General features: G+C 42.8%; 2 protein-coding genes across 2 annotated transcripts in view; both read left to right on the top strand.

Annotated features, from left to right (window-relative positions):
- The window catches only part of KCTD1 (potassium channel tetramerization domain containing 1), a 68,521-nt gene that overhangs the window by 747 nt on the left and 40,902 nt on the right, over positions 1-26,872 (top strand). The window lies entirely within an intron of this gene.
- Positions 161-26,771, top strand: LOC108640148. The gene is made up of 2 exons (XM_029959382.1): positions 161-1,840; positions 26,594-26,771. The coding sequence occupies exons 1-2, from the start codon at positions 161-163 to the stop codon at positions 26,675-26,677; spliced, it is 1,764 nt and encodes a 587-aa protein (XP_029815242.1). The 3' UTR covers positions 26,678-26,771.

Genomic DNA, 26,872 nt, shown 5'->3' on the forward strand with positions numbered 1-26,872 from the left:
CGGAGAGTGAGCGGCGGCGGCGGAGGGGGCGGCGCGGGCGCGGCGGAGGCGGCGGGAACAATGCGGGGGACCGGCCCCGTCCGGCAGCGGCGGTTCGCCCCCCGCCCGCGACCGCTACTGCAGCGCCGGTGCGAGGAGGAGGAGGGGGCGAGGAGGAAGGATGAGATTCCAGGAGTGCCAGATAACGGGGACGAGGAGGAGGACAGGACGGAGCCGATGGGGGGCTGGCTGCTGGACGAGGAGGAGGAGGAAGAGGAGAATGGGTCCTGGGTGGGACGGCGAGGAGGAGACGGAGCCGCTGCCGCGGCCGCCCGGGCTCGTCCGCCGGGCGGCGGCAAGCAGCGGCGGGTCGACGGGCTGCCCCGGGGGGCGCGCGGCCGGCTGCCCCGGGGGCGGCGGCGGCGGTGGCCCCGGGGGCGGCGGCAGGACGCGGAGCTGGAAGGCGGCTGCTACTGCTGCAGGGCCGGAGCGGGCCGCGGCTGAGCGAGACACCCACACGCGGCTGGCCACCCGCTACGCCGTGCGCATCTTCCGCGAGTACCTGAGCGAGAAGGCGCAGAGCCCCGACTTCGAGACGATGGACAAGGGGGCGCTCTGCCGGGTCCTGCGCTCCTTCTACGCCGAGGCGCGCTCCAAGAGCGGGCAGCTCTACTCCAAGTCCTCCCTCATCAGCATCCGCAGCTCCCTCAACCGCTACCTCAACGAGCCGCCCTACTGCCGCACCCTCGACCTCACCAAGGACCCCGAGCTCCGCGCCGCCAACCTCACCCTGGCTGCTGTCATCCGCAAGCTGGAGGAGCAGGGCGCCGGGCCGGTGGTGCAGAAGCAGGCCATCACCCGCGCCGACCTCCGCAAGCTCTACACGTGCAGCGTCTTCAGCACCCAGAGCCCCTTCGGGCTCCTCAACAAGGTCTGGTTTGAGACCTGCATGTACTTCTGCACCCGGGGCCGGGAGAACCAGCGGGAGCTGGAGGAGGACTCCTTTGGGCTGGCTGTGGATGAGGACGGACGCAAGTTCGTCTACTTCAAGGCGCTGGGGCCCTACCACAAGTCACGCTCATCCTCATGGAGCAAGAAGCGGGCAGAGAGCAGCGATGAGGAGAACCTGCCCCGCATGTATGAGACTGGCACAGAGTTCTGCCCCTATGCCAGCTTTGTCAAGTACCTCTCCAAACGCAACCCCCTCTGCAAGGCCTTCTTCCAGCGCCCACGGGACCACTGCAGTGAGGGTGACATAACCTGGTACGAGAACAAGGCCATTGGGAAGAACCTCCTGGGTACCCGCATGCAGATGCTCTCCAAGGCGGCCAAGCTTTCCAAGACCTACACCAACCACTGCATTGGTGCCGTCTCCATTGCCACTCTCAACAGTATTGCTGGCATTGGCACCAAGCTGGGAGGACTGCAGCCACCCCACCACCACCCCTCTCCCCACCACCACCACCTCCTCCACCCCGCTGGCGGGGGCTGCTACACCCCTTCTGCCCTCAATGGTGGACCACGGCCCCGGCCGCCCACTGCCAACCCTTACGTGCTGCCCAAAGATGGTGATGCTGCGCCAGTGAAAGCAGAAGCGGCCGCGGTGGCCCCGGCCAAGCGGGCGCTCTACGAGGCGGTGTTCCCAGCGGGGGCTGCGGCCGGCGGTGACGCATGCGGGCCCTCTGCCTCCCCCAAAAGACTCTGCCGCCGCCCCGCTGAGCCCCTGGACGCCACTGCGCCCGCCGTGGTGGTGGTCTCAGTGAAACATGACCCCTTGCCTCACCTCCTCCCCGAAGCAAATGGGCACAGAAGCACCACCTCACCCACAGTAGTTTCACCTGCTATTGTTTCCCCCACACAGGTAATCGGAAAAAGAAAAAAGAAAGGAGAAAAAAAAAAAAGTGGCAACCCTTCACCCTGTCCCACGTAGTCTGCACTGTCCCCCTCCTTTCTTCCCCAAGGCTGGGCACCGATGCACACTGCCAGCCTGGGGTGGCTCCTGGAGCCACACTCACTCGTCAGGCACCCAAAGAGCCCAGATGCGAGTTATCCACCTTGTTTGCCCCTCAATTCCCTCACCCCCCGCCACTGGTCTGGTGGCCACTCACTGCATGCCTGGGAGTCGGGCTTGAGTGGTGCCTGGGTGCTGTCATGCTCTCCCTCGGCGGCAGCACCGACGGCTCAGCCCTGCGGGCTCCCCATTTCCCTCCTTTTTCTTTCTTTCCCTCCCTTTTTTATTTCTCTTTTTGCGGGAGATGTGAGTTCTGAAAGTCGGGTCAGAATAGTAGATAGGGGCATCAGGTATCATTAGTGTGTGTGGTGTTCTTGATGTGCTAATGAACTATTTGAATAACCTCAAATGCAGGAAACAGCCGGGAGAATACTCAATTACACACTAGTAATGAGGGTGTAATTTTAAACTTCAGAAGTTAACAAGAGGGTTAATATGGCAATTGCATTCATCTTGTATTTGTTTATTTAAAATAGCTCTGTTTCCTGGCAGTGATCCTCTTCCTTTTTTTTTTTTCTTTTTTTTTTTTTTAAAGGCAAATTGGCTTTAGTTGCATTAGTTACCATAGTGGCAAAATATACAGTAAGAGCACAATTAAACAGGTTTAGGTGTAGCTTGACTGTGGAACGCACCCAAATTCAATAGGTGTGTTTCACTGAGGTAAAACGGTGTTGTCAAAAACGCTGTTGAGGTGTGCCTTAATGCGTGCCTTGCGGACGCCCCTCTGCTGTGTGCCAGCCCGTGCTCGTGCCTGCCCGCCCCCATCTCCCCCAAAAGTACTTTCCTCTTGGGTGTTTGAGCGCTGGAGCTAAATTACTTCAATTAAAGATTCACTGCACCTCTGCAATTGGCTTGAAGTTTGGAGGTCGTTCTAACTAAATCTACAAAGCGTATGCAGTTACGTTGTGCCCCATAAAATACCGTGTTTCAGGCAAGAACTTTACTGCTGGCTGCCTTACATGATTACAAAACCTCTCTGACATTCTTGTGTCAAGTAATAACAGGGATCGCAGCCGTCAGCCGGAGAGCGTGGTGCTGGGCAAGCACAGGTATATGACATGCCTGAGCTGTTTCCCAAGTGGAAATACCAGTTCTGGACAGACTGACCCTTTCAAAGAGTTTGCCAGCTAATCAACCAGCCTGAAGGCTAATCGGCGTGGGGGGAGGGAGGGGAGAGCAGGGCTTCCAGCGAATGCCTGCATAAGCGTCTGTGTTCTTTAAGATACCTGTGACCTCTCCTTTCTGGCAGGGAGGCTTTTTTTGGACCACTTCAGTGGAGTACTGTAGCTTGATCTCCTGCTGTGTGTATCTGGTGTCTGTGGATGGCTTAGAGGCTTGATAATGTGAAGATAATGTTTTTGTTCTAGCTCATTATTTCAGGTAAAAGCTAATGCTCTTTGCTGTATTTAACCCTAGACTCCTCTTTCCCTTGCTTTTAATGACCTTGAAAGTAATTTTGAAACTTAAGGCATAGTTTAGCTCTTTAGGAGCAGCAGCGCGTGTGCGTATGGGAAGGGGAAGAGGGAACTGGACAGAGCAGTTCTGATGCAGTCAGTCCATGGTTACGGAGCATGCATGTCTAACCTGTTAAATGTCTTGGTGCTTTCAGCCATCAGACTGGAGAACTCAGTCTCCACCCTGGTCCACAAATCTCTTCACACTTGCAATAAAACTTAGGTGAGGAGAAATCCAGCTGCTGTACTGTGTGTTGCAAAGGTGTGCTTCCTTCGTGAAGCATTTGGAGCTGTAATTCTCATTAGCGGCAGGCTATGGGGAGAAAGGGAGAAATAACTAAAATAGACTACACAGGCATCTGCTGTTTTCTTAAGTGTATCAAGAAAGAAAATGAGCAATCGGCAAGGATACTACACAGTGTGGGGATTTTTCAGTAATTACACAGAAATGTTCACCTCCCTTCACAATTACATGAGCTAAACAAGATGCCCAGTCATTTTGGTAGCTGAATCTTGCCTTTGCTACAAAACTCATTAATTTAAATCTTCAGGAGAAAGAAAAGCGTTTCTTTTTATTTTTTTTTCTTTTTAATCACCGATTCTTCTTGTGTCAATTTTAACTTATGCACTTCTGGGATGTGACAAAATGAAAAAATACTGGCTGTGGAATGGATTTCCTTGGGAGAATGTTAATGCTAAACTTTTTCTCTCTAGCTACCTTTTATAATAGTTACACTAATCGAGGTCCAGGGCATTTCCTGGGGGAATTAATGACTGGTTGGGGTTAATGGCCCAAGGCATTGCCTCAAGCCATCGACTCTCCAAACTGGTCATTAATCCCCAGGAAATTCCCTGGCCTTCATCATTATTGCTTAATTATAAACACAGAGTTTCCAGGCCTTTTTACTGAATACATCTCATCAAGTGCTATGACACTAAATTCCACTGTTAACAAATATTTCTGATTCCTTAAAAACATGAAGGTCATAAGCTTGTGGTTTATTGGTTGTCTTTCTAATTAGTCTTACAGGGAACAGATTCTGCTGCACTTATGGACTTGTGCAATACTCCAGTGAAAAAGTGATGGTGTGATATGTAGGTTTCTTAGCATCTTTATACTGCATGCTTATTTTTTGCATTTTTTCAATAGCACTGATAGCAGTAAGCAAGGTATGGAAAAGATTAAACGAAAGCACTCAATGGGATGTCCTCACTTTGCACTAGCTATCTGAGCAAGACTGTTAATTTTATGTTTTTCTCTTGTAGTTGCTCCCATCTTTTGTTTTAGCCCCAAAACGTCTTTTCAACACTGGGTTTGTAGAAGCGTCTTCCAGAGCTCGAGAAAAGTACATTAAATGTTCATCTTAATGCAACTATTGCTTTAGGTTGCAGCTTTGAGAGTAGCATTTATAGTGTATTTTAAGCATGCAGCACTGTGCCATCGTGGCACAACTTTCTTTTCAATCTTTATTTGCTCTAAGTGTAGCAATTTTCCTGCCACTGACAGCAGTACACCAGTTCAAGTTGATGACAGAGGGATGTAATTTGGCTGTTGTTCATCTCTCATGTTGCTGAAAGATGAACAATAGCTAAAGCTTTAACTTTTGATGCTACAGTATGGTGGTAGCTTTGGAGGTTTACAGATCTGGTACATGCTGAACTTACTACAGTAGTAATACCCAAAAATAGGTCAAGGAAAATAGTTTGGCCTCTGCCATGAGGGAGGAGAGTTGCCTGTCACTTTCAAATGCTTTGGTTATGTTGGTTCTCTAACTTGTTTGGTTTTCTCTGGGCTGCCTGTGAAGAGTTTGTCAGTTATTAAGATATCTACCAAACACTGGGTTATTAAAACCTGAGCCATGTGGGTTTCTCTTGGCTGCTTTGGCAAATCCTTAAATGCTTTTTTTCCTCCTTCTTTAAATTCAGAGCTGCCCTTTTTGCTTTCCTTTGATCTGGCACATGTCTTTTTGTTGCCTTACACTCTCTTTGAAGGGCTTACTTTGACCCGAACCAGAACCCTAGTTCTGACTTCTTTGCAAAAGGCAGAACAGTAGCACCTGATGAATATGAGTAGGCAGCAGGCACAACTGGGAACAAATCAAAAGTAGCTGGTAAGTCTAGCTCTTTTTAGTCTTGGTTTTTGGATGTGGATAAGAATCCTTCTGCTTGATCTTTGAGCTGGGAACAACCTGCACTTCTGTTAAATGGCCACAAAAAAGACGTTCTGTACAAATATCTCTAACCAGAATCATCACTAGGTGCTTTCCCAGTATACTGGTCAGGAGAACTCATCAGACGTCTTCAGGGAAGGATGCTTAGGATGGTGGTGTTAGGATGCTAGGCTTTATTTCTGCAAGGGTAATACATGGAGCAATATCCCTATCTTAAGGGCTTAAAGTACAGTAGCTATTAAGACTTATGACTGCTAAATACCTTGTAAGTTCTTGTAGCAGTACTGCTGTTGATCAGGTTTCAGAGGTTAGTGCTGGCTGCCCTACTGCCTACTTAGTGCCCTTCTCTTTGATTAATGGATTATCCCAGGTTGCAAGAAAACCCAGGATTTTCTTGGTGTCTTTTTTTAAGAGAAGTACTGAGCTCAAAATCCTAAAAACATGGGGGTTAAGGGACCTTTAACCTACATTTTAAGAAACTGTAACTACTGAAGGGTACTGTTTGTTACTTTGGTACTTGTGGGTTTTAAGTAAGGAGATTTGCATCTGATACTAAGTTAGAGATGTGGAAAGTGATTAACTGTAGAAGGGACTTGTTATAGTCAATAGTCATCAAAATTGTTCTGAAATCCTTGGGAGGCAGGGGGATGGGGTAGCAGTGGTGTCAAGTATGGTCCCCAAAGATAGCTTTCTTGTCAATCTCCATAGTGAAACATGAATTATGAATCATGGCTATTGCTCTATTTGGTGGAAGTCAGTGCTGTTTGTAACTGAGTGCTTCTAAAGATTGTTGAAGAGAGATAGGGTTTTTCTTTTTAAGAATATATTCTTTTTAAGGATATCCCAGGCTGTGTTCCTCATAACAAACGTGAGACTTGGAAGGCATGTGAATCTTTCCAAAGATGGGTACAAGAAAAGCAGAATAGAGATAAGCTTAATAATATCATATACAGCTTTGGAGGCAGTACCTACACTGAAAGGAGTGAAGGGAACTGGTTTTTCTTTCCTAGGCTGAAGTTGGTCCATTTTGAATCAGCTGTTAGAGAGGGAGTTGATTTAAGGTGACTTGGGAGAGTATTTCAGAGAAGATCCAAGAATGGTGTTTTGATACACACTCTTAGAATTGTGGCTGTGGAGTTCAAAAGTCCACTACTGTCTTTGTAGGTCCTCTTGGTTGCATTGACATGATATGTTGGAGGTAATAAATTGTGTAACTATTTCAGATGGTGATTTCTTCTACTATCACTTTAATTTTCAAAATATTTTTACTTTTTAGAAATTAGACTGCTTTTATTTAGTTGCATCATGTGAACTAGTTGGAGAACTTGATGGTCCTGCCTTCAGGGAAGGTAAAAATGGAAGAGGTGATCAGCTTTGTGTAGCTCAAATAAAGATGACCTTTTTAATACAATTAAGAGCAAAACCAGCATCATTGAAGTGCTGCTATATTTTGACACTCTTTTACAGTCTACAGATTGTGAAATGACTATATTACTACCCTGTGCACATGAAAGATAAAATGCACAAGCTTAAAGGCAGCAGAGAGGTTGTTTTGTTGTTGGTTTTTTTTTTTAATAAGAAGTCTTCTGTGATTATTCTGTAAGAGATCTCCCAGTGCCCACTGTTCTGCTTCTAGAGAGCAAGAGATCAGAAACTGTTCAGTCTAATTGGGGAGTCTATATGACACAGAGCTGCCTTATTTCATGTATGGTGTAGAAATAAATGAGTGCTTAAACCCTTTGAAACACACCAGTACTGCAAAAGCCATAGGCTGTAATTAAATTGAATGTGGGGTTGTATTGTCTTGTGCCTTTGGCTATAAACTTGATAACAGACCATGGTACCCCCACTATTGTGTTGGAAGCTGGAACCTAATTAGAGATGTTGTAGATTTTCAGTCACTTTAGAAGTCCTTCTGTTCATCTTTTCCCCTGTGTCCTTTCTTTTTTATTATTTTGCTTTTCTGTTTCTGAAGCAATAAATGCACCCTTCTTTTCAGAAGGAAATTGTTAAGGGCATGTAGCCAAATATGTATGTGCAAGATAATTTTTTATCATATTTTGGATTCAAGGGACAAGTGTTGGTAACTGCATTTTATCTGATGTAGAGGAGATTTATTAGTGTTGTGATAGTAAAAATATATAATCATGTTTCCAGGGAGTGCTTTCTAAGTCTCTTCTAGGCTTTTGAAGGGGGTAATAAGGAAGGGATTGGAATTTCTCATAATACCTTGATCTAAAAGTAACATTGGAAGACATACGATTGAATTCTGTTCTGGTTGTTTTTTGGGGATTATCAACAAGGAAAAGTGGCTCTTCTGGGCTTTTAGACATTCGTATGCTTTTGCACTGAGCCAGGTTTAGTTAGTTGATCTGGAAACCTTCAGACTTACTAAGGACTTAATCCCCTATAAGGACAAGTGCCTTTGTCTTGTAAATGCAATTTCTAGTATTGGAAGTATTCAAAGTTGTAGTGCACAGATGCAATATATACATTTCTAATAGATTCTTAGTTAATTGATATGTGACCAGTTGTATGCATCTGTATACTTCTGTAGCTAGGACAGATCATTTTAATAGAATGGAATTGGAGTGAAATTTTAAAACTCTATTCACTTCACCTATATATGAAGACATTTTCTTTTTTCACTGTATGTTTAGGACACGTCTGCTCTGTGTAGCACACTCCTGAACTGGTACCTTCTTGGTACTTCTGATTTGCTTCAAGTCCTAGCCTGAGTGTTCTGAGGTGTTTCTGGTACTTAAAATGGGTCATGTAGTCTGGATAATGAATTATTGTGTAGCTTTTGGCAAGAGGTAATCAGTTCTCTTCGAACAGTGGTACCGGCTGTAGGAAACTGATCCTTCCCCAAGGGGTAGGAGATGGGGTTTGAGTGTAGCTTTTTTGGTAGTGGGGGTAGCTCACAGTGGGAGGGAGGTTGGTTGGTAGGTGCTGTTCAGGTATCACAGGCTAGAGCACTTTTCTGTGCAAAGGGAGGAGGGCAGAAATCTCTTTACGGGAGGCGAGGTGTGAAGCTGAATTTTGGCTTTCTTTCTGTTTTCATATCCCAGAAGTCTTATGGAAGTGCTGGGGTGATTTCTGAGCTGAACTTACTTCTAGCACAGCACTTCATTTCCCACTCTCCTCCTTGAAGTGCCCAGGGACCAGATCTGATGATGCTATTATTTGTTTTAGTTTGTTTTTCGATATGGGGAGTGGAGGGAGGAAGAGGATGGGTAGCTGAAACTCTTATGCTTGGTAGCTCTAATGGAGCCACAGCTCTCAAGCTTCTTTGCAAGTTGGCACCTGTGTATGCTGTTACTACTTCTGTGTCAGTCTGTCAGAAATGTAATGCGTAAGTGAATGACTCCTCTAAAATACTGCTTTATTTTAAGCTCCTTTTTTTTTGTGATGTGTGTCCATTTATGTATATTTAAAATTAAACATTTCTGGAAAAATTTCAAGACTGATTTCTCAACACCCTTCAGCTTACTCCTGAGCTTTTACTCACCACAGCGATATATATATAGCTGCTTATTTTGCCGTGTTGTTTTTTCTCCGTATGTTTCTAGTAGGCTTCAAAAGTGGCAGAGGGAGACTAGCCTGCAGTAAGGGCAGCATACTGTGTCTGATGCTTTGACTTTGAGTTATTAAGGCCCAGTATAATCATACGGAGCTCTTACACTGATCCAGGGTGACCAGATGGGAAGCTTGTCCTCGCCTTGCTGGTGTGAGCTCTTGTTGCATGGATGAGGTGTCTGCAGTGCACCTGAAGGAACACCACCGAAACTCTTTGGCTCAATAGGAAAGCATCAGTGGTTAATTACTGAGCATCCTCTGGCTTATGGCTCCCCTGGAGAAACAGCAGCGGAAGCATGTGGTGAGCACAGGTGTGTGGGTTTAGCACAAAAGAGAAGGGGAAATCAGCTCACATTGCCCTCCTCACCTTATTTCTACTTGGTGTGGGTTGAGACTATTTTCTTCTTGTTCCTGAAATGGGGGAAAGAGGAGAAGCAAGGAAAGTGAAGTGGACTTAAATAGCTTCCTTCCTTCCTTCCTCCCTTCTTACAAGGGCTGGCTGTTACCTGTGACACGCTTGATAAATTCCTTCCCTTGTATTGAAGTTGTCTGGTTCCGAAGTATGTGAGTCATCTGAAGTGCTGTAATTAACCCACCTAGTTTTGATGCCAAATTAGGAGGACGTAACTGAGAGCTGGGTCAACAAGTTGGAAAGTGTAAATTGGAGCACAGATGTCCTAACAGAATCCTGTGTCTGTAGTACGAATGGTGTGTGAAATTCAGACAAAGAGGAAACATGCTTAAATTGGTTGCCTTTTTGAGCGTTTCCCAGTGTTTCTAATAATTTTATAACTGGCAGCATTGGCTAGTCATAAAGGATGCTTGTGACTCCTCATCTCAGCTCTTCCTACTCATCTCAGCTATGACATCAGTACTGGCTGTTTGTGGTGATCAGGAAGTGATGCTTTTTGTAAACCTTTATCAAGTTGATCGGTATTAGTTTCCATCTTGGGTTTAGAAAACATGCTGTGTCTTTCTTGTCATAATACACTAGTTTCTGGAAACTCTCCCTAGACTATTGCAAAACCAGGTTCACATTTCTGCTCAATTCTTTAAAATGCTTTTTAGGGGATTGGGGGAAAGTAAGAGGATGCTCTAAGCTTGTGGAGTTTGGCTAATCAGCAGTTCAGAAATAACTGTTCAGCTTTTCAGTCTATTTTACACTTTGTCGCGCCTCTTAATTCAGTAACCCTTAAGTAGGTATCTTGCTGATTTTCCCTTTGAAAATACAGTTTCTCTGAAAAAACCCACCACTTCCTCTGAATTCACGCACTGATCAGTGACTGGCAAACTTGAGAGTGGAAAAGGAACTGTTCTTTGAGGCAAAATGGATAATGCATGCAAGCTATGTTGTTCGTGAAACCAGGTGAGGAAAACTAGGTTCTCTAGAACTGATGGATGTTAGTAGGAATATGATTTTTTTTTTTCCCCCCAGCACAAACACTTTAAAAAGTGATATTCCTTAGCAGGGATGGCAATGCAAAATCCCTCAGCCTTTGAATCTGGCTCTTTTGCACAAGTACCATTTGAAAATAAAATAGGCAGAGTGGGACTAACGTGGTTTGTGTCAGACTCAAACTGCTGCAAAATCAGTTTTCTGAAGCTGCTGCCAATCTAAAGCAGTATGTGTAACACAGTTACAGTTTGATTTTTGAAAAGCAGAAACAACTTTAATGTTCTTTCAGAACTTTGTAGTTTTTCTTTCTTTTTGGGGCATTTGACATACTTCCAAAGCAACCTTATTACTGGTTTTATCTCTTTGCAAGTTACCTTTTTTGGGGGACTTTTAGTGTGTTATTTTTGAGATGCACCCGCGTTTGTCAGTTGGTTTCAAGTAAAATACTGAGTCTTTTTGGTATCTTTTATGTAGCACTTGAATGCAAATGTTTCCACTGAAAGTACTTTTAGATACAAGCTGTTCCCTTCAGTTTTAGACATTGAAAAGTATCAAAAATAAGGAATTAAAAAAAAAAAACAACAATGGAAAACCAAGTTTATTGTAACTAGAAACTACAAATGTGTCAAAATGGGTATTGCATGTAAAATGTATGGTGACTCAATATAGTATTAGTTGAGTTGCTGATATGTTGTACTGGTATATGGAAGCAGCACTAGACTACTCTGTAACTGGTAAAATTATCCCCATGGTACAGAGGAGGATAATTCAACCCTTCAAAGTTTACTCTTGTAATTCATTAAGAAAAGATTCCTTAAGCCTGTGCTAAAGTAGAAATTTAACCAGTCAGTTTTTCTCAGTATGGTATATTAGCTTGCAAAGTGCTAGTGGACATATTTGGGATCATGAATATAGTAGTACGTTAGATTTGCAGTACAGGGTAATGATACTGTACTAACTGTTGCTGTCATGTCAAACATGCAGCAGATACCTTCAGAAGTTCATGTATGTTGTTTTGATTGTTGAGAGGTACCAAAGCATCAGGTCAAATCTGTATCTTTCCAGGAAAAAATATAATAGCTGATAAATATTTTTTTTCTTTTTTGATTTCACAAGACCCATGTCCAAATTTTTGCTAAAACAGCAAAACACACTTCTCCTCCTTCTGTGTTTGGCAGCTTAGCTGACTACTGTAACTTATTAAGGCATTTCTATTTCTGTAAAGTGCTACACTGCTTCCACTGGACACTTTTTTTGCTACAAGTTTATGATCTTACCAGTGTTAGTTGCTGTAAAATGCTCTGGTATGGTGGTGTTCTGGCATTGTTCTGTAAAGGTTTCCAGCAATAGAGCTGCAGCAGCTACCCTACTACCCTAACCCTCGCAGCAGCAGCCTGGCATGGTGAGTCCTCTGGGGCCCCATCTCTCCTGTAGGGAGTTGGTTCAGGCTCCAACCAAAGGAACGCTGCCACTTGAGCAGTGACCACACAGCCCTGCCACGGGGATGATGGGCATTGCTGCTGCCAGCCCACCGCTCAGGACTCTGCAGGTCTTCTCAGGCTTTCCTCCCAAAAAGGGAACCAATGCTGTAAGAAAAAACTAAAATGTCTTTTTTTTTTTTTTTGGTCCCTCCTCCCCAATCTTTATAAAATCAAAAAGCTCCAAAAAAGCCCCAATCTGAAAACCTTTTATTCTCTTTACCATTAATGACAGTGGTCTGGAATAGCGGTTACCTATTTTTAGGAGGGTAGGAGAGCAGATATGAGCTTTCCAACCTATCTGGAGGCCAGAAAGCAAGAGTTGAATAGCTGTGTTAGCAGAATTTTGATGCAGAGTATGGAAATTTTGTGAGAAGAAAAAGATGGAAGTAATAAGTTGAAATGGAAAATGAGGAGAGGAAAGGCAGGGTGACAAAACCTTATCAACTATCTTGTTGCAGCATATCTGTTTGGGAACCAGATTAATTTTGTATACCAGTGTGCTTCTGCTGGATTAGTTTAATGGATTCAAGGAGTAAGAAATAATGTCTCTGTTTGGAGATGGGCTGAAATTGGAGGAAAAAATTAGCAGGGGGGAAATCCTTCTCTCCTAATACTAAATTAAAAATGTAATAGTTGCACTGAAACAAAATTTGATCAAGGAAAAGATAGACCAGAGGGATGGCAAAGAAGAACTGTGCATTTTTTTTCTTTAAATTAGAAATGCTAGAGGAAAATATAAAAGAACAGCAAAGGGGCAGGGAGGGAAGTCTTAGTTTTCTTCAACTTTAGAGTCAGTTAAAAAAATAAGTAGTACTTAAATTGTATTATTGCCTCTTATGGGAACTAAAATCTAAAATTTTTTTTCTTAACTTTAAAAAATGTGACATTTAAACCAGTGATTTCCTGTAGAGTTTTGTGTCAGAGTAGTCATTGGTTCCTGGGTACATATTCTGAAAGAAATCCCCTGTCAGCACAGTGGTAAAATGGCCTGTAACATTGTGTTTGGTTTTATGCCTAATGGACAATAAAGTAGTTTCCTGAAGCTACTTGAAATACTCCTTGTAAACTAAAGTGTCCGGATCAATTTCTCATTCACATCGTATTAAAACTCACTGAGGAAGTTGCAAAAACATATTTTTGATCAAAGCACTGCAGAAGCTTGTCATATACTCTATTAATCTTTAAGATACTTCATAAAATTCCTGAGAAGAATCCCAGTGGGTTCCTGCTTTCAAAGACAGCTTCATCCCACCTGGATGCCAAACAGAGAGAGCAGCTCCACTCTGTGGTGGGAGGGCATGTAGGAAGTGCATATGGTCGAGGGGAAACAGTTGGAAAGTCTTGGTTTTTTCCCATGTTTATCTGACTCTGTTTCCTAGTGGAATAGTAGGGTTGTTGAATTATTTGCATGAATAGCTGTCTGCATCCAAAATGGCTTGTGTATGCTAGTCTATTCTGTGTATGTTAATGCCTGTATTTCTGTTGTATAGTCAGTTCACGTTACATGACAACCTTAAATGCCTCGGTGGTGTGCTTGATCAAAATGCTTTTTTCCCTAAGGAAAAAAACGTAGTGTCATAGCTCTGAGCAGCCAGGAATTTCTCATCGGTTCTGGTGGTAGATGGTTGGGTGCTAGCTTTTCGCAAGCCATTCTTGAGAAGAAGTTAAGCTGCTATCATACTGTACTTCACTTTTTTTTTTAATAAATATATTTTAAACTTCTATACAGACTCTCTTCACATGTTTCTTCCTATGCATTTTCATGAGTAGGAGACTCAAATCAATATTTACAGGGTCTGCTTCCATGCTTTATATATGCAGCTACATCAAAATACATGGCTATGCACTTTATAAGAAACTTATTCAAGGGGAGGTGTTCATCTGATCAGCAATATCTGCTTTTTTGCAATGGTAGGGTGCTTTGAGCACTGTTGTAGAAACAGTAGGATTGTGCTTTGGAGAAATTGTCACACATGTTGTGACTTGAAAATTGTGTCTTACTGTGGAAAAAAAGTACATGAAAAGTGTCCACCACAACATAGAGCCTCCCTGGAGCAACAACTGTGCTGCCTGTATGCCAGCAAGACAGTACCGTGAAAGTAAGAAGCTGTGTTTCAAGAGATAGGAGGTGACAGTGTTGGACAGTGATGAAAGGCAATAAAGAGTATACAGGCTACATGACTGTGATGTTACTCTGCTTGCACTAGTGATCTAGTCCAAAAAAGGGCTGGGGGGGGGAAGTGCCCACCTGTAGAAAGAGAAAGTTGTTAGCTGTTCTTAAAGTACATTTTTTGGTGACTTGTGAGAAAATTAGCAGTCTCAGTCTAGATCCTAGTGGACAAGTATCCTTGCAATATAGGCCACTAAAACTCACGCTGATTGTCCCTCTTGTTGGCAGCCTGGGTGGTGAAGAGCTGCTCTGGCCCCAGAGGTGAGCTCCTGACAGGCAGGACAAGGCTGACAGCCACAAGAGAAAGCTTGCTCTGCCGGTGGTACACTTGCTATCTGGATGGTCTGCTGGGCTGTGGATGTGATGTTATCTAAAAGCAGCAGGCTTCTGTACCAATTTAAGTGGAAAAACAAGACTAACAGCCAAATTTGTACTCTTTATGTCTTTTACTAATTGTGAAAAATAGCAATTTGCTTCTCCATCCTCCTGGCTTTACCATCTTCTTCGTATCACTCCACTGACTTTTACTTATGGCTTCTTGGCTCTAATAATTTCTTAATGAAGCAGACAATTATATTTTATTTTATTCTATATGAGCTTCTTCTCGTCATTCATTCTCGTTTCCCTCCACTCCATTTCTACTCCAGGCAAAATTTATTTACAGTGGAGATGGGCTGGATGTGCATCATTCCAGACCTATTGTAAATGACCCTACAGATTTGCCTGCACATCCCCTTTTCTAACCTAGAATGCATGCAAGGAAGGTCGTATGGGGCTGTCCCCATACCCCATCCCCAAGTTAGTGGCCAAGAGCAGATGTCTGTAGAAGAGAACAGCAATGGACACATAGGTGGTGCTTCTCACGCGGGTGTTATAAACATATCTGCCACTTCCCCCTCTGAGGTGGAAGTGACATGGCAGAAGCACATTAATCATTAAAAAGCAGATATTAACAGAGTCACATTGGGTCCATGGGATGAATGGACCCCTTTACATTTTCCTCTCAAACTGTTTTGATGGGAATGTTGATTACAGACAAGGTAAACTTGTTTGTACTTCATTCATTAATAACAAACTATAAACTGCCCTGCCTCCCCTCCCCACAGGCAAGGCACTTGAGGAGATGCCAGACAATTAAAGTACTTAAGACAGTAATTACAGTCAAATATACAACAAAAATAAAATCACTGCACATGATTTTTTTTTATGCTCGGTTTTGTTCTATGCTTTTATTAAACCGCAATTCTTGCCTCACGATTGAACAGGAATTTCTCAACTGGTAATACCAAATTGTTTGACAAGCTTGCTTTGGTTCATCTGTGTATTTAGTAACCTCTTTGATGGTCTTGCTGCTGAATTCATCCCAGCTCAGACTCCTGCGTTTTAGATGTATCTTGCTATATAAAGCTGCCGTACCTCTGAGTCTTAGCACGAATCAGTAGAGAGTTGCCCTCTTGCAACTTTTCCTTTCCTATTTTTTCTTGCTGGTTTTCTTACTATACAAGGAGTAGTGTCTCTGATTACTGTGATGCTTAGAAGGGAAGACTGAATTAAGCTGAGGTGTTCTGTTGGCTTCAGATATTTAAATTGGAGCTGATGCATTTTAAACTTTAGAAATTAGCGTCCACAAGCTTGACTTGTGAACCTATTGAATGAGTTAGCATCCTGCAGTAGAAACTTGTGTGTATGCCAGCTCAACATATTTTTAAGTGAAATTCTTAGTGATTTCAATATTCCAGATAAAGTACACTTTAAAAAGACAGAAAGTTAGCTATAATGAGATCCAGCTGGTGTGCATAAACCTTTCACATCGCGTTACATAGTTAAGTTGGTAAGTAATGTATGGGGAAAAGTTCCTGTTGCTTATTCTTTTGTACTGGAGTTTTACAAGGCTATATAAATACTGTAAGAACTTAAATGGAGGAAACACGGGATTAGAAGCAAACAACAGATGATATATGGTACAAAAATGTCATAAAGCAAACCTGTAATATTATCCTTTTGGTACTTAATATTAAACGACTGAAACCTGACAGTGTTCTGAATGTCACCGATGTTAAAATAGCTCTCATAAGCACAATTTCCAGTTGATTGGTTTGATTAACGTGAGTAGTTTAAAAGTAGCTCGTTTTATGCTGGATGATATCAGAGTGTGGATTCCCTCTGAGTAATGTTTTGACTGGTCTTTTTATTCGGTAAAATCTGCATCGCTGTGGTATTCAAAGCAGAGGACAGGCTCACGGGCTCCTTACCATAACTTAGCAACCTGTTCTCCTTTATACAAACTGTAATTACAGAAACATAAACTACATCTTCATTTATTTCAATGGTAAGAGCATGGGAGAGGAATGTGGGAAGGAATTCTTTGTGCCGCCATCAATTTAGTTGCCTACCTTGCAGTTGTTTCATAAACATCCTAGAAAGCTCCTGAAAATACTGAATGTGGAATGTGCCAAAAGTGGTTAAAATGAAAAACTTTGTCCTCTGACAGACAAGCCCTGGCAAATCTTAGCTTGATGTTACTGCCCTCGGCTGCCCTCCTCCTTTGTGGAAGGCTTTTGCTCCCTTGTGGAGTCAGCAAAAGGAACTGTGTGCCTGCACTTCAGCAGCTACAGCAAACCTTGGTCATGGGATTATTTTTTGGGTGCTGTCATTGTCACCAGCAAATTGAGTTGCCATACTTAGTCCGTGAACTGGAACAGAGGAGGCAGGAGCATGTAGTCTGTATTGCCAGTTTTGCCATGGGGGTGGTAGCCCTGGGGAGAGGAGTGGTTAAAAAAGAGTAGTCCGAAATTGCACAGCTATTTGTTGCATGATGATGTCTAAGCCCTCAGCTATCCTCATTTAAAGGGAATGGTCAGGGAGGTATCATAACATATTTAAAGCTTAGGTAGTTGCTCTTATGAAAAGTGTAATTTACAGTAATTGCCACTTTTAATAATGAACTGATCTATTTGACATGGCTCAATGCCCGCTAAACAGTTAAAATGACAACTTAAGATGCTCTTAGCAATGTAAGTATATTGAACTTGATCTGTTTGGAAGATCTTGTGGGGTGATTTCTATAGCAAAGGTATATCAGGCTTAGGCACCCTTCTACAGAAGGGAAACTGAATTTTGAACTAGAAATAAACTTTCATTAGCTCAAGATTTATTCAATTAAATGTGAAAGGAACATTCAGAATGTAAGTGAATAATAAAAAATTTCTGGTTTTGTGGGTTTGTAAGTTCTCATAAATCAGTCAGCAAGTTCCCAGTCATGACAACCACATGTCCCATACTCTGACATTGCAGCCACCACGAAACTCAAGAGAAGGATGTAATCAACCCTTAATAAGAGTGGCAAGCCAAATGAGTAGCATTAAAAAAACAAGGTGATGTCTTGCAGATTTCTGACTTAATTTTTTGCAGGCTGTCAGTACACTGCTATGCTTCTCACCAGCTTCTTGCTGTGTACAGGACCTGTGAATAGCCAGCGGACCTGCCAGAGCATTAGGAGCAGGGACTGAAGGTGCTGATGGGGATGACTGAGTGCCCAACATCTTGTGTGCTTCTCCTGTGTGATGTGGTCTCACTAGAGGTGAGGTGAGAGCTTACTTCAACCTTGGAAGCGGCTGATTCCAGTGCTCTGCTGGCCTCTAGTCAAATGCTGGCCTGAACTGACCCTGCTTGGTTTGAGATCCAGAGGGATCACAGTGCAGCAGGAATAAGAGGCACTTTGTTCTCCCTTGTAGATACACCGTGATTAAACTTGGTAGTAGTCATGAGGCCAGATTTACTGCTGTGCTCTCGCTGTTTGGCATTGCACAACAGCACAAACACCCAGAGAGCGAGCAAATTTGATCCGTGTTTCCTAAGGATTGTGAAATTCTCCTTCTGTACAGATTTGCAGGCTGAATTTAAAGCATGATTTATAAAAGGGGCCTTTTCTCTTAGAGTAAATGTGATTGCCCTTTCTGTAGGGCTGCAAGACAAATGTTCTTAGTCTGCAAGGGAACTTTTTCAGTGTGCTATCATTAGTGTGGTTTTGGCTCATCTTCCCCGCTGTACACTTCACTAACTTAAAGCTATTTAACTGAGATGCAAAAGAAAAATACCGTTTTTTCAGCATTTGGGCCTCATGAGGGCATACAAAAAATATAGCGCAAGGCAGGCATTTGTTTTGCGCTGTTCAGAAGCTTTCTAACATCCTCCAAACTGTGCTGTGATTCTTATTTTTGGTCAGTTTCCTCCGTCTGCCATTGCAAGTAGACTTTCTCTTGCTAATCTGTTGCCTGAAATACTCTTTGTTCAGGAAAGCAAGTCTCTTTCTGTTGTAATCAGGGCTAGGAATTCAGCTGCAGGGTCACTCTTGGTGCTATAGAGTTCACTGGCCATGTTTTGCTTCTGGCAGTCCTAGCTTTGGCCCCTTTACACAGATCAATGCCAGGCTAACCCCATTTATTGCTACTACTGAATCAAAACTCTGCTTCTCCTATTTAATTTAGCTCAAAATAGATGTAATGCAAACAAGCGTCAGCATGGCAAAAGAGCCAGAAGAAGGGGAGGAAGAAAAAAAATGCACTCAGGGTTTTTTTGAATTAAATATACTAAATGGTGCCAGGCTTCAGATGGGAAGAATTAGTTGACATTGTATCATTAGACCCTTTATAAAAATCAATTGTCATCATTGATTCTAATTTGCATGTGAGTATTAGAGTTTATCTGCTTGTCTTCCATTCCCTTTTTGTGTTTAAAACCATTTCTGATGTAACTGCTACTGCTTAAGCTCAGCCATGCATTCAGATTTCTGCTGGGTTTCTTAGTCCCAGATGAACTTCTGGCTTGCTTCGTTGTACCCTGACTAGGTGAACCTCCATCCTTATTACTAGATACCACAACGTCAGCATCCTAGAAACTTCCAGACTTGCTTCTGGTCAAGTGAAGCTGGTGTTGGCAGGAGTGTATTATTCTTGGTGAAGCTACTTGCTGCTGAACACTTTGTAATGCTCATCACTGCGAGATGGGTTAAGAGGTTTTGTTGAAGCGAATGCGTGGCAGGCAAGACACCTGTGGCTATCAAACCCTGTGACTGTAATATAAATTTTTTCTGTATCTGTGGCACACCTCAATATGAGAAAGTGTTGGACTTCTCAGCACCTTACTTGAATTTTAGATGACAAGACCTTCATGGCGTGGTTGGCATCCAGCCGTCTTTCCTGACCAGGGCTGGAGTTAGGAATTCCACTTCTTGCCACACCTCATTCCACACTGCTTGTCAAATATGTGGAATAAGGTGCACATATATCCTCACCCATTGTTACTTTCCGGATTGAATTTCTGTTCGTTGTGCAAGGCAGAGCAGGTGGAAATGATGAGGGTTAGTGTTTTTGCTGAAAAACAAAAGAATCTTGCATCACATCCTTCCATTCTAACCCCTCTCCACACGGATAAACCTCTCCTCAAGCTATTCCCCTTCAGTTTTTGAACTCTAGGTTGGTGTTCATCAGAAGTCAAGTGTTCAGTTGAATGTGTTTGTAATGGGATGGAAGATAGCTGAGACAATCTAAAATTCAGGAATTGTTGCTGAACTTAAGTTCTGTTACAGTCTACTAGATGATCACCAGAAAAACCCCGAAACCTTTCCTGTTTATTTCAAATGCTCTTTTATTTCTGACATTACAGTTCTTCTGTTGCTGAAGCTAAGCTTCTCAAATATTTGTTCTGAAGGGGAGACCTGTCAACTTAAATGTTTGGCATTTTTGGACGGCTTCTTTTGGGTTTTTTTTGACACACCCCTTTTCTCCACTCTTCCCAATTTAATGCCTCCTCCTTCTTCTGTTTGCTCCTTTCTTTTTCTTGCAGGGCTTTGTTGTTCCAAAAGGTTGGTTTTCCCACTACCAACATTCACTGGGTGTGCCTGCCCCCTTTCCTTGCCCTTTGCAGGAATGCTAGTGCCTTGGCCTCTGCTTTCCTCCCCTTCCGCACTAGGGAGGGAGCTGATGGTTTCCTGCACTGCTCCTGGATAGGAGACAAGCATCAAGTAAAACAGCAGGAGGACAAGCATGAAATGAGACACAAGCTCTAAGGCCTTCCTGATGTTTCGCTCAAACTTACATGGTTCCAGATAAAATCCTTTGCAGTTATCTCCCAGACTTTATCTGGAATTGGTCTTTAAAGACTCCAAATGTGTCATGTGTCCCTTACAATTGTCCCTTTATCTGCTCCTTTACCTGTCAGCTCTTCTTCTTGGGATGGTTTCTTCCACTTCTCATGTCTCTACTGGGATGTGGTGGGTTTTTTGCATATGGTTTTAAATATTTATTTCATCATACTTGGTGGTTGTCTGTACCTGACACCTTCTCGTACTTTTGATACTCAAAACTGCTCTTTAAATGATTTTCATTTTTTTTTTTAGATCTTTTTTCCCCAGTCTTGATCCTCAGTCTTGATCCTTCTTTAAAGTTGTTTTCTTCTCTATTGCAGAAAACAAGTGTAGTTCAAAACTGTCAGTTTGGGCCTATAGAAGATGTTTACCCTTAGCAGCATGGTCTTACTGGTTTTTACCACTCAAGATATTCAGTGAGTTTGTAAATGAAGTCTTCCCCTGCTTCCCCACAAACCCAACAAAAGATTTCAAGTCTTATTTTGAATGAGCATAAGTTCATATAAAGCTTAGTGCCTCATCAGCAGTTTGAATTACCTGATCTGAGCCTTCTGGCAAGGACCAGCTTCTCCAAGAGCCCCGTTAGAGAACAGCCTAACAAAAGAGACATTTACTTCATATCTACATGCTTATGGTGGTTGCCACAGCTGTGGCAAGTGACAGTCTGTGTCCAGAGTTGTCTCACTTGATTTCTGTATGTTTTGGAGATAACTGTATTATGTTTATCTTTCATTTTCTTGTTGAAGCAGATGTTTGTTGTTTGTATTTTGAGCTGTCCCTTGGAATCATCTAATGATGTGATTCTTCTCTGTGCCATAACATAGCTATATCTACTATCAGTTTATGCTAATGTGTTATTTTCAATTTTATTGAAATGTGTTACATTGGAGGCAATAAAAACCAATAGATAGAGAAAGTGAGACAGGCATTTCTCATTGATTGACAGGCATAGACTTTTCTGCTTCTTTAAATATTTTAATGTCTTTTTGTTGCCCAACAACTGATTCTTTGTGGTTTAGTAATGACCAGAGAAGAATAAGTGCAGATTTAGAAGCAGGCCATGCAGTCCAAGGAAGTGCATATCGCATGTAACGTAAATTTCATCCACTCTTCTAAGGTTATATGTACGATCTGTTTTGGCGTTGGATCAAGTAAAAACTTCTAATATAAAATAAAGAGTTTGCTGAGGTAGTTAGCAGAGATTGTTCATCTACAATTAAATAGTGGATTGCTGCTTCATGAGGTTGGCGGGGGCAATGATGGCTTCTGTTAGCACATGGTTATATAGATTCAGGGTTAATCACCCTTGTGGGCAAAAAATGCTAAAATTAGCTGCCAAATGGATGTGTTTATCATATGAGCTACAATGACTACTTGGAGAAATCCCTACAGGTTTGAAAACAATAATAATCAAAATTGTATTTCTTAGCCATGGATCTTAGAGTATCTTTTACATATAATGGAATCAAACGAACCAAATCTAAAATATGCTTTGTTCATATGCCATATGGTCGTTGTCTTGCCAAGCACTCTGTTTGCCTGCCAGAGCAGACTCCTGTGTTCTTCTTTCCTTGAATCCTGCCCTTCACACTAACAAAAAAAAATTGCTGCGTGACCCCCGTAGTCATATGCTCACCATTCCCTTTTCCCCTTCATCCCTAAATACTTTTCCAGCATTTAAGCAAACTTCAAACACCCAAAAAGAGGTAAAATGAAGTAAAAGCCTTTGTGCACTACTGCTTTGAAGGAGCTTTTTGAATTTAGCCACAGCTGTACTTAGCTTAATTCAGGGCTTCAGCCCCTTCCTACCAGCCACTCAAAAACATACTGGCTGCTCTAAGGGATTTAAATTCCAAAGATGGACAGATTTTATTATGGGGTGGGGATAGAGCAGTATCTGGGTCTCTTATGGTTTTGGGTTCAGGTCCCATGTGTCACATGGATAGCCTGTTTCCAGAGCTCTGGGGAGAGGTGCTGTGTGTTGCCTCATATGTGTATTTTTAGCAGAAGGCTGTTTCCTGACCCCATACAGTGAGCACCTGTGTGGTGTTATGCTGCCTGTCCCAAGGTATTAAGTAACCCACAGGCATTTTGAAATAGATAATGATAATACGATTTCTCTCGTGATAGTGTTTGGGTTTTTTCATTCTCCTGCTTGTTGTGAAATCTGTAGGCTGATAATTTCAATGGGAGTTATGAGAGGAGAGGAAAAACTCCCAGCTAGCCCTGGAAATGCATGGGATCATCGTAGAGATGGGTAAACACTCCCTATTGCAGTCCATCTTAACAAAGACTTCGAAAAAAGCCCGTCATCTCAGCAAGTTCAACTTTTACCCTTTCCTTGCACTGTTCTCCCTCTCAGCAGTCTCTATCCCTCTGCTGGGGTTTTGATAGATTATCATTTCTGAGAGACAGGGATGTTGCTTTGCTAAGTTCAGCTTCAGAGACTTGTTGGGAGGGGAAGTAGATGAGACAGGAGGAAAACAGAGCAGTGACACAGAGCTCCTAAATGTCAGTTCTTTTTGCCCATGGTGTTTCATCAATACTGGAGCAAGGGATGTATAATATAAGATTACAGTTTCACACCCTATTTCCAGTTCTCTACCAGACTGAGCTGTAACTGTCAAAATTGTGGTTTTGTTTACATCTTCATAATAAATTAGATAATTAAAAGTGTATGGCTTTAAAGCACTTCTGTGCCTTTTTTCTGCAGTCAGGTTATAGATGAAGCTGTCTGTTTTACTAGCTAGTCTCATAATTACCAAGTGGATGCAATGTCTTCAAAATTGCAATTCCATCTGAGAATATTTTATTATTGGTTGCTGCAAGAAACATCTGGAGAGTGCTTAAAGCTCTTGTGTGTTTAGAACATTTCAAAGACATGGTTTTATCAGACCCTTGTATTTTGTCCCTTTCCTCTTTCCTCTTCATATGGCCAGAAGAGCTAATAGAGACTTTCTTAAGCCTGGTAAGGTGATTCTACATACAAAATTCTTTGGATAGTACAAAGTTGGGGGTTTTGTTGTCTGCGTGGTCAGCCTGAAATAGATAATGTTCTTTGATACATTTTTGGACATATCTTCTCTAGATGGGTCAGTGTTATTTCTTTCTGCTCCTAGGCAAATTAATAAACCAAATTTAAAAGTGCAGAGGGAAGCAGGCAGCTGGCTGATTCAAAGGGAGAGGCTATGTTTTTCATCACCACCCTTTCAAAGCCTCTCTGAATCAAAAGAACCATTGGATTGCGAAGGCAAGACCTATGCCACACCAGAAGCTCCCAGTTCAGCAATTTTCCCAGGGTAAAATTATAACTCATGTTTCCTCAGCACAGGCTGCAACTGGCAGCGTTCCTTCTACTTCTAAGGGTGAAATTGCTGGGGGGGGAACAGACATCTAATGTGCCTCTAGAAGTTTTACGATGGGTGTTAGCCTCCTTTTGTGGAAAGGTAGATGTTCTTCTGGAACATACCCAAGGGCAGGTGCTATTCAAACTGGAGTATAAATTGACTTCAAGTAAGGCAGTACAGGCTTATTTTTGTTCAGTTTGTGAGTCAAATCTAAAGAAGAAAAAGCCATTTCACAAATTGTGACAGTTCATGACAACGCTCCAGTTATCCCACTGAAGTCTACCTTTTTATGGGTCTTTAAAATCTTCAGATGCAACTGCAATTCAAGACATTAATCTTTATTCGGGTACTGCTGATAGGATCTTACCTTGCAAACAAAACAGTCAGATTTTAGCAATGCTTGTTTTCTAGTGTTGCTTCTCACCAGAAGATTATTGGACAAATTGCAAACTTGGTCCAAGAAGAAAGTTACCTGTTGGTTTCTTTCCCACTCAAATCTGAACACCATTTGTAAGGATTTGTTTAACTTTACATTCAAATAAACCAGCATGGTTCTGGCAAACAGAAGTCCTTTCCTTCTAAACCCAGGAGGGAGTGTTTTTTTCTTTTTCCTTGTCCTTTTCTTATGTAAAAACTGTTACAAAGTATGTGGAGTGCCTGCTAGAAGTGGATAAAAGGCAACAGCACTTGAATGAAAAGTCTGACTAAAAATTACATTATTAATATATCTCAACCTAGAAGTAGCTATCTGCGAGCAGTTGGAAGATGGATTCCAGTGTTCCCCTGTTCCATTGCATATCTGTTCCTGGTCCAAACCCCATGTACTTGCATGGAGTGGAGGTGTCTGTCACACTCCTGGCTTCACTGGTGCAGGAGATGAGCTGGGAGATTCTCCATCCCTTAACAGAGGCAATGGGAGCTGTTGATTGCTCTGTGCTGGGCTATTCCCAGAGACTGGGGAGAGCTGACCAAGTGGCTGCTTCATTCAGGGAGGAGGTGTAGATTCTGAATGGAGCCCCTGAGTACGTAGCTATGTTATCCGCAAAGGAGCTGGCAGGCCGCATCTCTTGCAGCAGGGATGAAATGGTCCAAGATATTTGGATCGATGCTGCTCGCTGTAATGAATGAAGCCTTGTATGGAGGGGATCTAGTCTGTCATCTCTGCCCTTTTTGTGCTTGTTTTCCTGTGAAGTACAGGTAAATTCTGCTACCCGATGTTTGATAGAAGTACGAGAAGAAAAGCGACCTATTTTCCAGATTTAAAGGAAAGTAAATGAAACTGTCCTCAGGGCAGCAGAAGCAAAGACTTTTGTGTCAAGCTGTAGTGTTGTGGGCAGGACTGCCAGGCTGCTAAAGGCTCTTCAGACCTGGCAGCCTTTCCCAGGGACTGTTCATCTTTTAACAGCATTTTTGGTTTGGTTTTTTTTGTTAGTTTTTTTTGAGTGGTTGGTTGGGTTTTTTTAAGTGTCTACAATAATTGCAACCTCTCTCTGCTCAGACCAGGGGATCTCTTAGAACTTACTGGCTTGTTTCTGCAGTATTTGACAAGATTCCCTTTTGCATGTGAGAATAAAGAAGTCTGAGTGAAGGTCACTGAGGCACTTCTGCTATATACTTCATGAAATATTTTGAACTGGGCACGTCCAGTTAGCGAAGGCTCAGGCTGGGGAGTTATGCTTTTGTTTGGTCACTCCTAACTCACTTTTATTGCTAATTGAGTAGAAGCTGGTGCAGAACAGACAAGCTGTTGGTAGAGTGAGTGTCCTGAAATGCTGGCTATCCAGTCTGCTCCTGTCATAAGACACCATTAGAAGCATCACAGCAGGTCTGTTGACCTTTGGTTCGATGTCCTCCTGCATCTAAACCATGTCCTCCAGCATAGTTAGGGGATCTTTTTGCTTGCTGCATCCTGGGTTAAACACCCTGTGATTATACAGTGTTAGGTGGGCAGTGGTGTGCTGTGCAGTAATTGAGAGCAGCTTTCAAATCCGGTTTTGCTTGTGAATTAAATGGGTGCTTTCACTGAGTGAGAATCAAATCAGCACATCTGAAAGCTGTAGAAGTTGTCTCCTTCCATTGAGAGAGCAAAAGTGGCTTGTGGAAGCGTGTGTATTTGGGGATAGTGAATCTGGGCTGGACCCCCAAGTTACATGTGGTTTTTGTGGGTTTTTTTAATAGTACACTGTGATGGATGTATTCCAAAGATCCTGCTTGTGTTATGGGCTTAAGTTAAGACTTGCTTGACCCAAGCATAGAAGGGATGCTCAGCAAGAAATAGGCAGGCAGTGCAGAAGAACAGAACTTTACTTGCAGGACCTGAGTATAATAAATGACAACATTTGGAATGTCCTCAGCACTGCTTAACCAAACAAACAAGGGGCTGAGTTAATCTTCCAGTAAGAGTACAAACTTATATCTTAAGGGAGGTATTAAACTTTTGTCTGCAGTTTTGACGCTTAGGGAGATCTTCAGAGAAGTTTATAAGCATTAGAGAAGGTACATCCTGTCTCTGTAAACTTGACTTTTTCCACTTTTTTGAGCTCACTTTTACTGCTGCACTGATATAAGTACAGGTCTTCATTTGACTCCTGCCATTATCCATTAATTCTTTTTCTCCAGTTAGGTCTCAGTGACTAGTTTCTGTTGGTATGGTTAGAGCTGTTCTGCTGAAGTTAGCTGTGTGCTATAGACTTGGCTACTGGACACTGGAATTAAAGTGTCTCTAAGCTCTTGTCCAAGGGTGGTTTTTTACTGTCATGCATCTCCAGGTAGGCAACTTTCTCCATCCAGCACAAATACCTCACTTCCTTCAGCCCCTTGCCTCGCATTTGGTTCTCTGCACCTGTGTCATTTATTCTAGGTCCCGATCTGCTCTGAAATCCCAGCAAGGCTCATTTTACCAAGGAAATGCAACCACAGTCTCTCCAGCACTTGCAGCACCTAGCGAGTGTATGTGCTCAGCAGTGCCAGCATCTCAAGGAGGAGAAGGCTGTGAGCAGCCAACATTTGGGATGTGCAGCAAGGGACCCCTATCTTGATGGGCCAGATCAGCACTCCACCCCAGAGCCAGTGCTTCAGGGACAAGGAGAATGTACCAGTTAAAATTGTCCCATCAGGTAAGTGCTTCAGTCACCATTGC

The sequence above is a fragment of the Manacus vitellinus genome, unplaced genomic scaffold (genome assembly GCF_001715985.3).
Source record: "Manacus vitellinus isolate BGI_N305 unplaced genomic scaffold, ASM171598v3 scaffold_1_pilon, whole genome shotgun sequence".
Taxonomy (NCBI): Eukaryota; Metazoa; Chordata; class Aves; order Passeriformes; family Pipridae; genus Manacus; species Manacus vitellinus.